The 16243-nt window shown below is 53.5% G+C and overlaps 1 protein-coding gene across 1 annotated transcript; it reads right to left on the reverse strand.

The window, feature by feature from the left end:
* Nucleotides 1-2641: 2641 nt before the first annotated feature.
* Nucleotides 2642-14394, reverse strand: CE2H16orf95 (chromosome E2 C16orf95 homolog). Its single transcript, XM_043599831.1, has 6 exons — nt 14309-14394; nt 13001-13052; nt 12354-12491; nt 6641-6787; nt 5825-5862; nt 2642-2750 (listed from the first exon to the last, which is right to left on the reverse strand). The coding sequence occupies exons 3-5, from the start codon at nt 12489-12491 to the stop codon at nt 5836-5838; spliced, it is 312 nt and encodes a 103-aa protein (XP_043455766.1). The 5' UTR covers nt 13001-13052; nt 14309-14394; the 3' UTR covers nt 2642-2750; nt 5825-5835.
* Between the last annotated feature and the right edge of the window lie 1849 nt (nt 14395-16243).

A 16243-nucleotide genomic window follows, 5' to 3' on the forward strand; every position in this document is an offset into this window, starting at 1 on the left:
GAGTAGGTGAATGGCTGCCAGACGCTGGGAGGGAAGGGAGGGAGGAGTGATGGATCATACGCGCGGGGTTCTTTCTGGGGCGACGACAAAGGTCTAGAACTAGACAGTGGTGAGGGCTGCACCACCTCATAAATACACCAAAATGCACTGAATCATCATACTTTAAAAGGTGCAATCTATGGGATGTGAGTGATATCTCAGTTTAAAAACTCAACTCCATAATTTTACACTACTTAAAGCATGAGCCACCCTAAAGAGGTGCTAAAGCCACTTCCCGACCCTCATCTGGTGGGCCCGCTGACCAGGGTAGAGACGGCCTCCCTCCCACAGGGACCCAAAATGGAGAACGGACCCTCCTCCCATAAAGGAGAACCAGATGCCCTCGTTCAAGAAGGGGCCACCGTGGAGTCTCACAAATAACATTTATTGGCCGCATTCAGGGTCTCACCAGCATCCCTAGCCTCCCGGATGATAAGCAGCTTGGACTCAACCCTGGGTGTGAATTATAAGACCTGAGACAATGCGGGCCATCACAGACTCCTCCTGACTTGATTACAATTGACATGTTCGCGGATGTTCTCAACAGTAGCTGAAGATTCCAAGTTCAAACCCAAAACAACTGGCTGGAAAGCAAAGAGAAAGACAGTTACTAGGAACAGTGGCCCACGCTGAGTCCACAGTGCCTGGGCAGGACCTGTAAGGAAGCCTCCATGGGCTGGAAGACGGGGACACCCTCACAGCAGAGGGAGAGGTGCCATTCAGATCACTGGTGCACTTGGTTCCTGAGGAGCCCAGGCAGGAAAGGGGGCAGCGAGGTGATGCCAGGATACCTTGTAGCCGCGAGCCCTGGGGTGGATGGGCACTCGGCCCCCAGAGCCCACTCTCTCCCTTGGGTGGGAAAGGGAAGTCCAGCCTTGCAGAGCTATGCACGGAAGCCAATGTGAGGAGGCTGTGGCAGCCCCGTCTAGAAGGGACCTGCCTGTCGGTCATGGCCCTTCCAGGGTCCCTGCTGGGAAGGCCCCACGCTCCCCCTCTCCCGAGGCCTCCACAGCAAACCTCTGCCAGGCCAGCTCACGGGCAGCCGGCAGCTTCTCCTGAGATAAGCCACTCATGTAGTCTGTGGGGGTCTCCCAGGGCACCCCACAGACACCCCGGCCAGACAAGATACTTCTCCCGAACAGCTGGCTGGGACCTATGCCCCTGCCCTAAGAGCCTGGTTCAGAGGCAAACGCCTCCTACAACACCTTCAGGGCATCCCCTTGAGCCTGCCCTGCCCATCCACCTCACTTGTCATCTACACCCAAGCTTCCTTCTTTGCTCTTCCCAGAGCGGGCACGGGGGAGCCCTACCTACTTTGATGTCACGTTGGCAAAGATTAAAAAAGAAACAAATCTTTGCGAAAAGCAAAGAAGAAACCATGGCATGATGTCAGGAGCCCTACTTGTGTTCACCGATCACACAAAGCTCACGGACCCCTGCCCCAGCCCCCTTCCCGAGAGCACTTGACCCACAGAGGATGCAACCCACGTCTGGGCAGGCGCTTGTTTGAAGATGTGCCCCGTGGCATCATTTGTAACCACAGGGGCAGAGGCAACACCAGGGCCCAACACCAGGGGAGCGGGCCTACAGGATGCGGGGGGAGGGCCTTCCACCTCTGGCCAGGATGGGAGACAGAGAGCTAACCTCCTATGAACAACCAGAAAACTGGACAGAAGACACCTACAACCGTGTCAGATACTGGACATTTTCTAGAATATTCCTCTTACATGGAGAAGACAGACGAGCAAAGAGCCAACAAGTCAACATATGTAGGTTTGAACTGCACACACTGACATGCTGCCATAGCTTTGCAGATCTTCTATTCACACGTGTGTGGGCACCTGCACGGATGTACACAGGTGTGATGGAAGAGCCTGCGTGGGAAGGTAAATGGGGATGGGGGGGAGCTATTTCAGAGACTAAAGGAAGCAGCCCCTTCCTGTCTGCTTGGGGAGGTGTCATCCTGGAGGCCTCATGGGGGAGGGACTGGGTGGGGTTCTAGGTGACAAACGCAAGGCCTGCGTGCGGCTAGTGGGTTTGAGGTTGGGGAGAGGGCTTCCCAAAATGGAGCCTCGATGGATGGGCCTGGGCTGGGGGAGAGGCCGCAGGTCCCCAGACCTGAAGGGGTGCTTCTACCCCAGAGGGCTGGCTGGGCAAGTGGGCTCCAAGGTCCACTTGCAACCCTGACAGGACAGAGATGTGCGCAAGCTAGAACCAGTGGCAGCCTGCCACAGGACTTGGGAACAGGGAAGAGCCCCAAGGTGCCCAGCCCCCCGCCGTCAGCTCTGACGCACCTGGACTGCCGTTCCATCAAGTGTGTGGTGCGGACGGTAGGAGCAGCAGCGTGGTAATCCCGCCACCCCATTCCTCACCCTCTCACGGAACCACAGCCAAGGTCTCCCACATTCTCGGTTCAACTGATCCCGAGGCCGCCGACCGAAACAGCCCGGGAGGGAGACGGGCCCAGGACCCCCAGTGCCCCCACCCTGTGCCTGCTCACCGAATGGCCACCACGACCCTCACGACGGCCTGCAGCAGGGTGAGGAGGCTGAGGCTGAGGGGCAGGATGGGGGCCGGGGGGCTCTCTCCCCTCCCCGGGGCCGGTGGCTCCTGGTGGTGAAGGGCCTGGAGCTGGCGCCACTTGAGGAAGAGGCTCCCATCACAGCAGACCCGCCAGCGGTGGTACCGGGAGCGCAAGTCCAGCGGGGATTCTAGGCGAGAAAGCGAGTCAGGCCCAGGGCAGCGTGAAGAGGGCCCGCCGCGTCTGCACACCCCTTGCAGGAGAACCCTCTGGAACCGAGGGCGGGGACTCCAGGTGCCCCAGCAAGGCTGGTCCCAGCCCCATGAGTGTGGACGCCGACCGACGCTCACGGAGGTGAAGGGACCGTGCCGTTCACTTCATTCGGGGCTGACCGTGGGGCTCCTGCCGGCGTTTCTGGAGTCTTTACCCCTCACGGCCACGTGAGGGCACGGCTATGGTTATGGACGAAAGGAGACAGAATCCAGGTGGCATGTGCTTCACGTTAATCTTTGTTTTCAGAGGAAAACAAGTGGTGAAGCCCAGATGGAACCAGACTGGCAAGAGGCTGATAATGACTGCAACTTAGCAATGGAAACATGGGCTGTGTCTGAGTGTCTGAATCCATGACCCCAGGTAGGGCTCCTGGGCTGCTGTTGCCCCAACGTGAGCTGTTCTGAGACCTGCTTGGTCATCCTGTGACCCTTCTGATGTCACATCTTGTTTATGGTTTATCACACTACTGACATGCTATTACAAATTACACTTTATTTATATGCTATACTGTACTATATACTACATTACTACTCTAACTATACCAATATGTAAAAGCATTGTTAGTATAAAATACAATAAATGTGTTTTGTTAAAAAATTCTACCGCAAAAGCATGGAGAAGAACACCAGAGGAGCCCCTCTTTACAAGGAAAATACAAGAGGAGAAAGGCAGACTTTCTCTTTAAAATGGAAATAATCCGGATTTGACACCAAGGGAAATATTTTTAAATCACTGTATATGAAGCTCAAGGGGCAACAGATCCCGCCTGTCCCGGCACCAGTGGGACCCAGGCCCTCAATCCTGTCCTGGGACCGGTGGGACCTGGGCTCTCAATCCTGTCCTGGGAACACCCTCTGGCCTGAATGGGTTTAAGGCTTGGCACAAGATCCCTATAAACTGCCTGAACTGTCAACAATGACTGGACTAAAATACTGGTTTTTGAAAACATATCAAATTGATGCATGATTCAACAATAAACAGCTTTTAGCTACTCTTGAAGATGCCAAGTATTCACAGCCAAAAACAACCAATAAGAATAAACCCATAAACATGTGATTATACAGTTAAAAGAGCACTTTCTCAAACTGTTCTTGTCCTGCTACTGTGGGTTTTCTTTCATAAAGTGATTTCTGGCTCTTCTCCCTGAAACTTGAGCCAATGTATCGCTTGCTCTTGGTTCTTTACCTGTCTTCCTGCCCCCCCACCCCCCACCGCCCGTGTGTTACGCGCGACTCAGCCTAGACACACACCACCTAACCCTTGTCCTCACCCAAACAGGGCTTTAGCTTTTCAAATGCACACGCTTGGGGTCCTACAGCATGGACTGCAGCAACTTAGTTTCTCCACACAGCCACGTGCCTGGGGGCCCCTCCCATCATGCCACAGGCTCTCCGTGGCAGGTGCCACATTTCAAATATACCACCTGCTTTTATGTCCATCCTCCTACTGAGAGACACTTCAGCTGCTTTGGATACCTTGCCGAGGACAGACACGCGGTGGGGGTGTCTACGAGACATCACCCAGACGTGGGCTCGCTGGACTAGAGAACATGTGCATCACAAAGCTGACGGATGGGAGGAATGGGGAGGCAAAAAGTACGAACTTCTAGTAATAACATAAGTAAGTCCTGGGGATCCAATCTACAGCATCATGAGTACAGTTGGTAATACTTCACTGCATATTTGTAAGTTGCTAAGAAAATAGATCTTAAAAGTTCTCATCACAAGAAAAGAAATCTGTAACTGTGTGAGGTGACAGATGTTAACTAGACTTCTTGTGTTGGCTATTTCACAATATATTTAAATACCAAATTGTTACGCTGCGCTCCTGAAATGAATATAATGTTATGTGTCAATTATACCTCAATAAAAAATAATTTGATAGAGGCCCACACAAAGGCTGTGTAGATTTGTGCCGCTCCTAATCGTGTTACTTTTATTACCAGGGAAGACATGTATTTCTGTAGCATTAAGAGGTGGGTGTGCTGGCTGGTGGCCACTCATCCTGGCACTCTCTCAGCCAGACCTGTGCCCCTGGGCTCTGGCAGGCTGCTCAGATCGCCTGCCCATCCCAAGAACCCAGCCCCAGCCCGGCATCCATCCATTCCCTCCTGCACAGATTGTGGCCAGGGTGCTCCCACGCAGAGCAAAGCAGGGGCACAGCTGGGCACGGGGAGGACCTGATACAAGCCACAAAGCATGCCTGCTGCTTCGCTCATGGGCAACACGGAGGAGGCATACATGTTAGCCGTCAGCGCCGGAAAACGCCTTCCAGAACAATCCAGCCCACTTGTTTGAGGGACAAAGAATGTACCGGTGGGGATGGAGATGCCGTCTCCTCGTGTGCTGAAGGGAATGAATGACACAGCAGGTCACAAACACACAAATATATGCACACGCCCCGTTGCGAGTATCTACTGCATCATGAACAGATGAGTACGTGGCACGTACTACAGCCTCCATAAATGTGTGACGATACACGCACTAGGTCTCAAATATGCAAATGTATAAATACACCGCAAGAGGAATACGTGTCTAAATATTACGTCATGAGCATATGGTGTGTCCGGCACATGGAAATGGAGGTACAGGCGCCACGTCGTTAATAAATACGTATAGTAGCCGCACGTACACGTATGTATGTGTGTATATACCCACCCGCCCCCCACACACACTATGTCATGAACCACAGAAGGTTAGAGATTAAAAGAAAATACGCTTCAGATACCATCTAACTCCAGGCTGCAAACTGGCTGCATCTTGAGAGCCACTGCAGATGGACTGATAGAGTCTAAGGCTCTCTGGGTTCAGTGGGAAATGGGGGGTGACTAGCGATGTCTGGCAAGAGAAGGGGGCGAAAAGGCGGAGTGTATGCCACACAGCCATGTCTGTTTTACAGACGTGGGGAGGAGAGAAGCCTCCTCATCCCCACCATAAGACCCCGCCTCCCTTGGGGAGCGGGAGGGGATGAGACGCACATACGCGCTGTTACCTTGCATGCCTTTAAAAACTCTGCTGCCTTTTCACCACCTAAAAGAAAAGAATGTGGGCAAATGTATCAGCCCTGGCCTGGTGATCTACCAGAAGGGTGGGCCCAGTGATGTGGCCTAGAAACCAGGAAAGGGCTGTGAGCAGCTCAGGACGCAAGCCAGCTCAGGACACAGCTTCAGGACCAAGCTCAGGTCTCCTTTTAAAAGGCCTTTGAGTCTGAATTCTAGGGACAGTTTGCTATTTGATGACAGCAAACCAGCAACTGGAAAGTGGGTGGAGGCAGAAAGGAAGCTTCTACTGACCACCCAGGGCACCTGAAATGCCGTGGGGCTGAGGAGGACTGGGCCTGGCCAACCACCCCAGCGGGGGCTGGCCTGGAATCCAGAGCCCTGGAGAGGGCCAGATAGAGCTGAAGAGTGAGGACAGAAACTCAGAACAATGGTCCTTCCTGGCTCCTCCATCCGCCTGCTGGGATGCCCACAGAGCTGGAGCAGGAGGTGAGGCCAGGTGAGGGAGGGGGAGGAGGGGCAAGAGAGGAGGAGGGCAGGAGAGACGGCAGGAAAGATGGCAGCAGCAATGCTGTCCCCTTCAGAGGGCAGCGTGACCCGCCCTCCGGGCACCCCCCCAGGACACGGAGCCTGCCCCTCCCCTGCACACACCACCACCCCACCCCACCCCCCGCCTGCACTCTGCTGCCTTTGCTGTGCCTTCCAGGAGACCCTGGATGAACGGAGGCCACTGTGGGGAGAAAACCCGGTACCCTCCACCCCATCTCCGGGTCCCTCTCGGGCCTCACTGCCATGAGCCTCCCTCTTACCTTCGTGTGAGGCCTCAGGACCTGGGGCACCCAGTAGGGCATCACAGCCTGATCCCTAGGCATCGGGAGGCGGCCCCCAAAACGGTGGCATGGGCAGGGGCATGCCTTGGTGGTTTTGGGGGTATAAAACTGGACCATCTTTGGGATCTAACAGAGAGGAAGGGAAGACAAGGTCCAAAGGGATAGTGCCCCAGAAACCTTCACGCTGGAACAGGGCCCTGGGAAGTTCTTCTTCTGTACCCCCACACAAGCACACCCCAACCACCCCGCCGAGGGAGCACAGTCCCAGGGGACCGCCTGCATCTCTACAGTGCCACGACGCAGGGTGCCACGGTGGGACATGTGGGCTGCAGTCAGGAGGCATGGCTCTGCCCTGAGCTCGGAAGCCACCAGGAGTGGCCCCTGGGCACAACATTTAGCCCCTCGGAGCGTCAGCGGTCTTGGCTCTAAAGGGGGCTCTGCCAGATTTCTTAAAACATAGGTCAGAGTCCAAAACGGGACAGTGTCTGATTCAGCAATTCCACTCTCGGACACACGTGCGTCTGCAAAACGATGCTCTTAAAGGCGGCCGGCATCAGCACCGGCTGTTGGGGCCCAACAGCACGAATGCCATCTGTAAGGGACGATAAAGGTGGGACACGGGGACAGCAGGGAATGGGGCAGCCTTTGGAAAGAGCGAGGCGGACCTTCCCGTCCTGACGTGAACGAGTGCAGAGAGGGGACGGTGAGTGAGTCGTGCCAGCACAGCAGCTGCCGTGCGTGGTTTCCACGGAGAACCTACGTGCCCTGCTGCCTGTGCCTGAGTTGTGGGGGGCCATGCCCTCACTGCGTTCTGCACCCTCCCACAGCCCTGCCCTTTGCCCTGCGACCCCAGTTCCTTGCAGCAGAGGGACAGCATGGAGCCCACCCCGGACCTCGGTCAGGCCCAGAGAACAAGAAGTGACAGCAGCCAGGGCCCGCACGCCAGCCCCAAGATCAGGGACAGGTGGGGCCGTGGGGCCCAGCAGAGCCCCTCGGACACCTGTGCAATGACAATGACTGCTGTTTCAACCCAGGCATTTGGGCATCGGTGACATGTCGCTTGTGAAGGAGCACACTCACAGCTCATCTGCAGGCCACGTGGGGAAGCGTCAGAGAGGCACGGGCAGGGGGGCGTGATCTTCGCCGTACCCCTTTGTACCTCTGGAAGTCCCCACCATGTGCTCGTGTCGCACATTATAAAAGACACTAAAACCTACCTCTGAGTGGACCCTGCCAACTTCCTGAGGCCACGGAGGGCCCCACAGAGCACGTGTGCGACGTGAGGCGAAGCACAGAGGACCCCGCAGGGGAGGGCTGAGGGGTTGCAGGCTCATCCAAAGGAGGAGATGGAACAGGTTCTGGAGAACCCCTCCCGCTTGCCACCAGGGTGTCGCCCAGCAGGACGAGCACACTCGGGACACTTGTGCCCACCCACCCCCCAGCATGCACCTGAGAGCCCTCCAGATGTGGACAGCACAAACTCCCTGGGCAGACCCTGTGGGTGGCCCCTGCCGCGGTCATTCCGCACCACCCACCCCTTGTTAAAAGAACCCAACTTTGCTCAAGGGACCAAGTGCCCAGTCCCAAGGGACCAGCCTCAGCCAGGCAGGGCTTTGCCAGCAATGTGTCTGGGGGTGAGAACAAAGAGATCAAAGACAAGTTGGCTGGGGCTTCTGGGAATTTTTTACCCTGGATAAGAAAAGGGAACGAGACAGTAAGCCTTCCATGCACCCTCCCCGCCCCCCCCCCCCCCCCCCCCCCCCCCCCCGCCGAGAAAAGGAGGACATCATAAAGGCTTCCTTTGCGCCACGTGTATCATGGTGTAAGGAGGAGACCCATGGCCGCCATCTCAAAACACGCAAGCTGGAAGTACCAACACTAGGAGTAAAGGGTAAAAAGAATCTGGATCTTTAAACACATTATCCAGCCATAAAACCAATCCTAGAAGAATCCCCTCTCTACCAAAGACCCTGGTTGAACCCACTGTGGGTCAGCTCTCTGTTACTTGCACCTAACACCGCCCCTGCCGGAACAGGAGCCTGTTGGGTGCATGGAAAGGAGGCTGGAGCCTAGCGGGGTGGGGGGTGGGCAGCAAGGTCAGGAAGGACCCCAGGAACTCCATCAGGGACTTTGGTCCATACTCAGAAATGAGGGGCTATGGGGGAGCGACAGGACCAGATGTACAGTTTTCAAAGCTCTTGGGTGGTGGGGGTGCCAGGGTGCCTCAGTCGGTTGAGCATCCAACTCTTGATTTCGATGGGGTCATGGTCTCACAGTTTGTGGGATCAACTCTTGTGTCTGGCTCCACGCTGACAGCACAGAGCCTGCTTAGGATTTTCTCTCTCTCTCTCTCTCAATCTCTCTCTCCACCCCTCCATTTTCCCTCTCTCTCAAAATAAATTTAAAAACTTAGGAAAATAACTTATAAAAGCTCATGGGGCTTCAGATCAGAAAATGGACAGCCAGAGCTAGAACGGATGGAGGCAGGGAGACGAGCTGGAAGACAGGAGGCAGGCTGGGCGCCTTGGCCTCTGCACTCCTTCCACCCTGCTTAGGGCCACCTCCTCCCCGACGCCCAGCAGCAGAGCTCAGTGGAGAGAGTCACGGACTCTAATCCCTCATCGGCTGTGGACTGACCCTGTGACCTTAGAAAAGCCCCTGTCCCTCTCTGGACCTCAGTCTTCCCATCCTTTAAAGGAGTACAATCATACCTACCCTGCCCAACTTTCAAATGATACAATGGCCAGCAGGAGGGACTGAGGCCATCATCACTGCCTAGAACAATGTGACTCAGTGACCTTGAGGCCACTGACCTGTTTAAGAATCTACTAAAAAACAAGAAATGAGAGATGGCCTCACTACAGATTCTACTGATATTACAAGGGTAATTAGAGAATATTATGAATAACATTATGCCAATAACTTTGACAAGGATACAATGGACAGAATCCTTGAAGCTCACTAAGCAAGAGACAGATAACATAAATAACTCTATATCCATGAAAGAAATTGTTTGCGGTTAAAAACCCTCCCACAAAGAAACTTCTAGCCCCATATGGCTTCACTGGTAAATCCCACCAAACCCTAAAGGAAGAAATAATACTATTCCACACAGAGTCTTCCAGAAATTTGAAACGAGAGACCACGTCTCAACTTATTCTACATGGCCAGCATTACCCTAGTACAAAGGCAAACAACGAAAAGGCAGATCAATATTCTAATCAAATTCTAACCAAATATATCAGGAGAACAATACATCATGATTACATGGGGTTTCTCCTAGGAAACAGTTTAACTTTTGAAAGTCCATCAATGTAACAATATTAACAACCCCCCCCCAAAAATTATCATTTCGATAGACATAGATAATACCCAACATTCATTCTGGATACAAACTCTGAGCAAATTAGGAATAGACAGGAACTTCCTCAGCCTGACACAGGGCATCTAAACCAACAGCTAACATCACACTTAATGGTGAAAACCCGAATGCTGTTCCCCTGAGATGAGGAAGAAAACAAGGGTGTCTTGTCTCCCCACTGCGTTCATCAATGTACTAGAAGTTCTAGTCAGGGGATAAGGCAAGAAAAAGAAATAAAAGGCATCCAAACTGGACAGGAAGGAAGGAAATCCTCTCTCTCTGCAGATGGCATGATCTTCTACGTAGAAAATCTGAATCTACAAAAAGATCCACTAGAATAAAGGAGGTAATGCAATATTGTGGGATACAAGATCAAAACACAAAAGTCAGTAGTATCCTTAAAAAGTAGCAATGAGGCGGGGTGCCTGGGTGGCTCAGTCAGTTAAGCATCCAACTTCAGCTCAGGTCATGATCTCACGGTCTGTGAGTTCGAGCCTCAGGTCGGGCTCTGTGCCGACAGCTTAGAGCCTGGAGCCTGCTTTGGACTCTGTGCATCCCTCTCTCTTTGCTCCTCCCCTGCTCATTCTCTCTCTCTCTTTCTCTCTCTCTCAAAAATAAACATTTAAAAAAAATTTTGTAATAAATAAGTAAAAAATGACCTTCAAGCCATAGGAAAAAAAATCAACTTAAAATGGATCACAAACCTAAACACAAACTATAAACTATAAAACTCTAGAAAAAAAAAACACAGGAGAAACCTTTCCAATCTTGGCTTAGGCAAAGATTTCTTAGAAATGCTTAGAATGCATGTGCCACTGCTGTGCTGGCAGGGATGGAGGGGGAGAGGGCGCTGGGGTGGAGGGGGGAGGGGTAGGGGGGGAGGGGGGAGGGTGCACCTAAACAAGATCCAGAAAAGATCAAACTGACAAACTGCGCTTCGTCAAAATTTAAAACTTATGCTCTGTGAAAGATACTGAGAAGAGAATAAAAGGGCAAGTCAAGAAGACGGAGAAAATATTTGCAAATTAACTATTTCATAAAGAAAGTATGTATCCAGAATACATAAAGAATTCTCACAACTCAATAGTAAAAAAAAAAAAAAAAAAAGCAAACAACCCAATTTTTGTAAATGGGCAAAATATCTGGAGAGACATCTACGTATCAAGTAAGGTGCGCAGATGGCAGGGGCGCCTGGGTGGCTCCATCAGTTAAGCGTCCGACTTCAGCTCAGGCCATGATCTCACAGGTCGTGGATTCGAGCCCCATGTCAGACTCTGTGCTGACAGCTCGGAGCTCAGAGCCTGGAGCCTGCTTTGGATTCTATGTCTCCCTCTCTCTCTGCCCCACCCCTGCTTATGCTCTGTCTCTCTCTGTCTCTCAAAAATGAATAAACATTTAAAAAAAAGTTGTTTTTTTTTTAAAGTAAGATGTGCAGATGACGAAAGCATATGGAGGAGACCCTTGGCATCACTAGTTACTATGGAATTAAGTAGTGGAATTTAGCCACCTATTACGATGGCTAAAATTTAAAAGACTGACCAAACCACATGTCAGTGAAAACGTGGAGGGACTGGAACTTTATACAATGCTGGTGGGAATGTCAAATGACACAACCATTTTCGGAAAACAGTTGCCAGTTTCTTAAAAAGTTACACGTACCCCTACGGCATGATCCAACAACTCGCCCAAGAGAAATGAAGGCACGTTCACACAAAGACTTGTACACAAACGTTCACAGCAGCCTTACTGCTAAGAGACAAAACTGCTGGAAATGATGCCAATGTCCTTCAGGGGGCGAGAGGCTACACTGTGGCTGATTCAGATGACAGAGCACTCTCCAGTACTCCTCAGCGACCACGTGGATGAAACTCAAAAATAATTACGCTAAGGGAAGGAAGCCAGAGTACCTACCACACGACTCCATTTATATAAAATCCAAGGAAACGCAGACTGGCCGCCAGCAACAGAAACAGACCAGCAGTTGCCAGGGATGGCGGGGCAGGGAAGGCTGGGTGCAGTTGCAAAGGGCACAAGGAAACCCTTCAGGGTTGTGTGTACATGTACATTAACTCAACGACGGGGGTGGTTCCACAGTGTGTATCTATGTAGAGATTTAGCAAACTGCCCACTTCACACATGTGTGGTTATCGCATGTCAATCTTAACTCCATAAATCTGGTTTAAAATAAAAATCCCGATTTAAAGAAAAACACCAACTGTCTCCCAGAAATTGTAAAACATCACTCATGTAATATCTATGATGCTGAGATGTGAATGGTCCCCTTAAGTTCACCCTGGACTCAGATGAAGAAACCTGGCTCAAGTCACCTACCTGCTTTCGGGGTCTCAGGGACAAAGGGACCCAGTAAGGCAGGGCAGCCTTGACCCTGGGCACGGGCAGGCAGCCCCCGAACCTGGCCTGGCACTCACAGCAGATGGGCTCTCGAACAGTGCTGGGGACCGGATACATCTGAGCATGAGCCAGAAAAGACAGAATTAAACACGCTGTTACATTTAGCGATGTGAGCCGAGGAACTCTCTGGAATAGTCCATCAACGCTCAGAGAGAGCCGGGGTCGAGGCAGGGTGTCCAAGGGCAGGGAACAGGGGCCTCAGCTCCTTCTGCAGCTCAAAAAGAGGCAGGCTACCACGGCTCACCCTCCAGAGTCATCTAGACAGAGACCAGCAGAGCTTGCAGACCAGGTCGTGAGGATCCCCGGCCATTTACGGTCACATTGCCGTGTGCATGGCTGGGGAAGTACAACCAACTACAATGGGGGCTGCTCTTTTTGTGGTTATGTCAGGGGTGGGGGAGGCAGTGGGTGACCCTACATAGAGATACTAGGGGCCGGGTGATGGGCCCCATGTCTGACACAGCCTCATGAGGTGTGGCTTTTGGATGCACCCATATTCTCCACTCTCCCCAACCCACGGGCATGTCGGAGATGGGGCAAAGACCCTGAGTGTTTGCTTTCCTTACCGAATAATCTATGAGGCACACTTCTTTCCCAAAGATTTGAAATGTGCTCTTCCTAGAAAACAAGAACAGGAAGGCTTAGAAAGTTCTGGGCTTTGGGTACATTGGGAGACAGGGCTGTTGGGCGACGATGTGGGCCAGATTTCTTGAAACTGACTCTTGTCATTAAACCCCAGGGAGGGAGGGGTCATCCTTCTGAGACTCAGAGGGTGTAGGGGCTGACAACAGAATCAGGTGTATGCACGCTCACATGCTGACATCTAGGGGGTCTCTGAATGCCGGGCTCGTGTAAAATCCTGTGTTCCCAAACCTAGTTGCTTCACGCACCCTCCAGCTAAACTTGTGCTAAGCCCTTCAAGAAAGAAAGCAAGCTCCAACCTGCTGAGAACTTCCCAAGCCCTGGAGCTGCCGACCACCACACCTAGGACATCCCCAAGCTTCTACTTGGGGAAAAGACAGTCAAACCTGTCCATTAAATGAGAGTCCTTCCAGCATAACCTGAATGCTCTGTCTCTGGGATGACAAAAGCATTTGGGGCTACACAGACCGTGTTACCCTTCCTCATTGTCCCCCCTACCCCTGCAACAAACTGCTAGAATGCCATATGGGGTCTCCAGGGGGCATGAATGGAACACACAGCAAAGCAACTTTTCCCTGACAGTGATGGGCCCGGCGGGGGGGGGGGGGGGGGGGGGGGGGCGCGGGGACGGTTCTGTAGCATGGAAACCGTAGGAGTGACACGGCGTTTTGGGGTTTCATTTTTACCGTGATCACCACCACTACTGCTATCTTATTACAGCAACAGCTTCGGGTCATTGAGCTCTCTCAGCACACCCAGCTGCCGCCAGAAAACACGGGATGCGGCCCCTGCGCGCATCCTCCCCCTGCTGGTAATGACTGCATCGCTAGTTCCTTAAGGGGCCACCCCTGTCTCCGCCCCCACCGCTCAGCCCCCCAGCCCAGAGGCTGAGGCCCAGCTCTCTGAGGACGTTGGCTCAGAAGGGGGACATTACCCAAGTCAGCCCAGAGAAACTCATTTGGGGACTGGGGGCCAAAATTTAGGGGAAAAAGAATGTCCTTTTGTGTGGAGGTTGGAAGCCTCAGGTCTCGGCTCCAGGAGGGAAGCCGGCCCGCAAGCAAGCGGAGCTGACAGATGGACAAAGCAGTCCCCGACCACAGTCCCTGAGCATCTGGATACACCCGTGTCTGAAGAGCTGCCCTCCGTTCTCAGCCGGTGGAACAGTAACCCGCCCCCCGGAGCTCCCGTCAGCGCAGACGTGCCCTCTGCCCTGCCTACGGGACACAAGCTACCGCTGGGCCGGGGTGACGTGGGGCCCGGGCGCCTGGCGGCGGGGCTGGGGCTGCCCCGGGTGCGGTGTCCGCGGCCCGGCGTGAGGGGCTCAGGCACGCACCTGCCTGCCGCGACGCGCTCCGGGGAGTGCGTGCTGACAGACCCAACGGACACCCGGGGCGCCCGGAAGTGCCCGCCGCGGCTGTGACAGGGTGACGGGGTGGGAGGGAGCGGTGACCATCGTGAGGCGGCTGACGACACCACGGCCGGCTCCCACGCGTGCGGCTCCTCCCAGCAGCCAACGAGCACACGCACGCCGCGCACGGGCCCGCCCACCCCCAGGTCCCGCCCCTTCCGCCCGCCGGTCTCTCCAGGTCCCGCTCTTCCGGCCCGACGGCGCCGCTGACTGGCCCAAGCTCAACCAATCACACGCCGTCTTCTAGGTATGTGCCCTCATCTGACGGCTGATTGGTCCCTGGCGGCACGGGCTCGAGGACTTAGGGTCGGCAGGTCGGACCGAGGTGGAGCGTAGCTGGATTCCCGGGCTGGAGCGGGGCTCAGAATCTCTGCCCGGGTCTCCGGCGCTGGATGGTGAAAAGGCTGTGGCCGCCGGCCGGGCGTAACTCGTGGCGCCCTCAGGCCGCCGGTTGCCTCTCTCAAGTTCCGACGGAGCGGTGCGCACTGCATCTCACGTGGTGGCCGCCTAGCCGGCCCAGGCCTGGACGCTGCGGTCCCGACGGTGCCGGCCTGCGTGGCCCCGAGTCCCCGCGCTATGCGCGGTCGCTGGACGCGAGACTGGACGCGCGTCTTTACAGACCGGATGAGGTCTGCCTCTCCGTGTTGTTCTGCTTTATCCCAGACTCCAGTTTCCAACTCTTGCAAACGAGTTTACCCCCACCTTTTAGTATTTTCATGCCGACTATAATATTCTCCGTTAATCCAGTGTTTGCCCAAACCAACACGAGTAACTAACCCTGATGGGCGGCACCCCGATGGGCTGCCTCCTAGCCGTGGAGTGAACAGGATGCGCCCGGGCACTGCACAGGTTTCTTGGCTCCGCTGCTGAAGTGTTAGGGTCAGAACCTATGAACAGGGCTGAACTTCCAGCCAGGGCTCACATGTATGCTGTTTGGCCGGCATCCAAGCTCACTGGGCAGTGCCCCTGCCATATTAGCTGCCACATAGTTCAAACATCACCCCTGCGTGTTGTGTAAGTAATGTCACGTCTCTTTATTAATAGCTCATGACAAAATTGTCCAGGAATCTCACTACAAAACTAGCACTTTATTTACAGCTCTCTTGTCTCTGCCCGCCTGCCTTGGAGTCTCCATTCTCCTTCTGAGCCGACAGGAATATCACTGCAGCATAGAAGGCAGGCTCATGCCTTCTGGAAGCTCTGGCACACTGTCTTGCTGTTTCATGTCAAGAATAGCTCATCCCTGCCCCCATCACCTCCCCCTCTCCAGGAGTGGCTAGAAGGTCTAACAAATGCCAGCTTTATTGAGGATGTGGCAGGTGGAACCCTCATACATTGTTCACAAAATTGAAATAACTGTTGGCAAACCGTTTGGCAATATTTACAAAACCTAAACATCTGAATGAATAGCCTGTAACCAAACAGTGCCTTGCCCAGGTATACACTCCAAAGAAATAAGAACTTAGTCCACCAGAAGGCACACACAAACCCAGCCAAAGCAACTTTTAACTGCTTCAAATCAGAAATGCCACAGATGTCCACTCGCAGGAGAAAAGATGAAAGAAACCAGAACACTACACAATGACGAATACTACACAACCACAACCCACAACAGTGTAGAAGAAGCCAGACCCCACAGCATGCAGTGGGTGCACTGCATGTGTCACTGTAGTGACTGCACACGGACGACTGCAATCCAGGAAAGCAAATCCATCACCACACAGCGATCCAAAGCAGTCCTTGCCCACTCTGCCCTGAG

The sequence above is a fragment of the Prionailurus bengalensis genome, chromosome E2, assembly GCF_016509475.1.
Source record: "Prionailurus bengalensis isolate Pbe53 chromosome E2, Fcat_Pben_1.1_paternal_pri, whole genome shotgun sequence".
NCBI classification, from domain to species: domain Eukaryota; kingdom Metazoa; phylum Chordata; class Mammalia; order Carnivora; family Felidae; genus Prionailurus; species Prionailurus bengalensis.

Bases quoted from the DNA above. Each gene is read 5' to 3' on its own strand.
- CE2H16orf95 (XM_043599831.1), bottom strand. From the start codon at position 12,491: ATGTATCCGGTCCCCAGCACTGTTCGAGAGCCCATCTGCTGTGAGTGC. The intron at 6,788-12,353 runs GTAGGTGACTTG...CCTCTCTGTTAG, and splicing joins CCCTGAGACCCCGAAAGCAG to ATCCCAAAGATGGTCCAGTT. The intron at 5,863-6,640 runs GTAAGAGGGAGG...CTTTTCTTTTAG, and splicing joins TCCTGAGGCCTCACACGAAG to GTGGTGAAAAGGCAGCAGAG.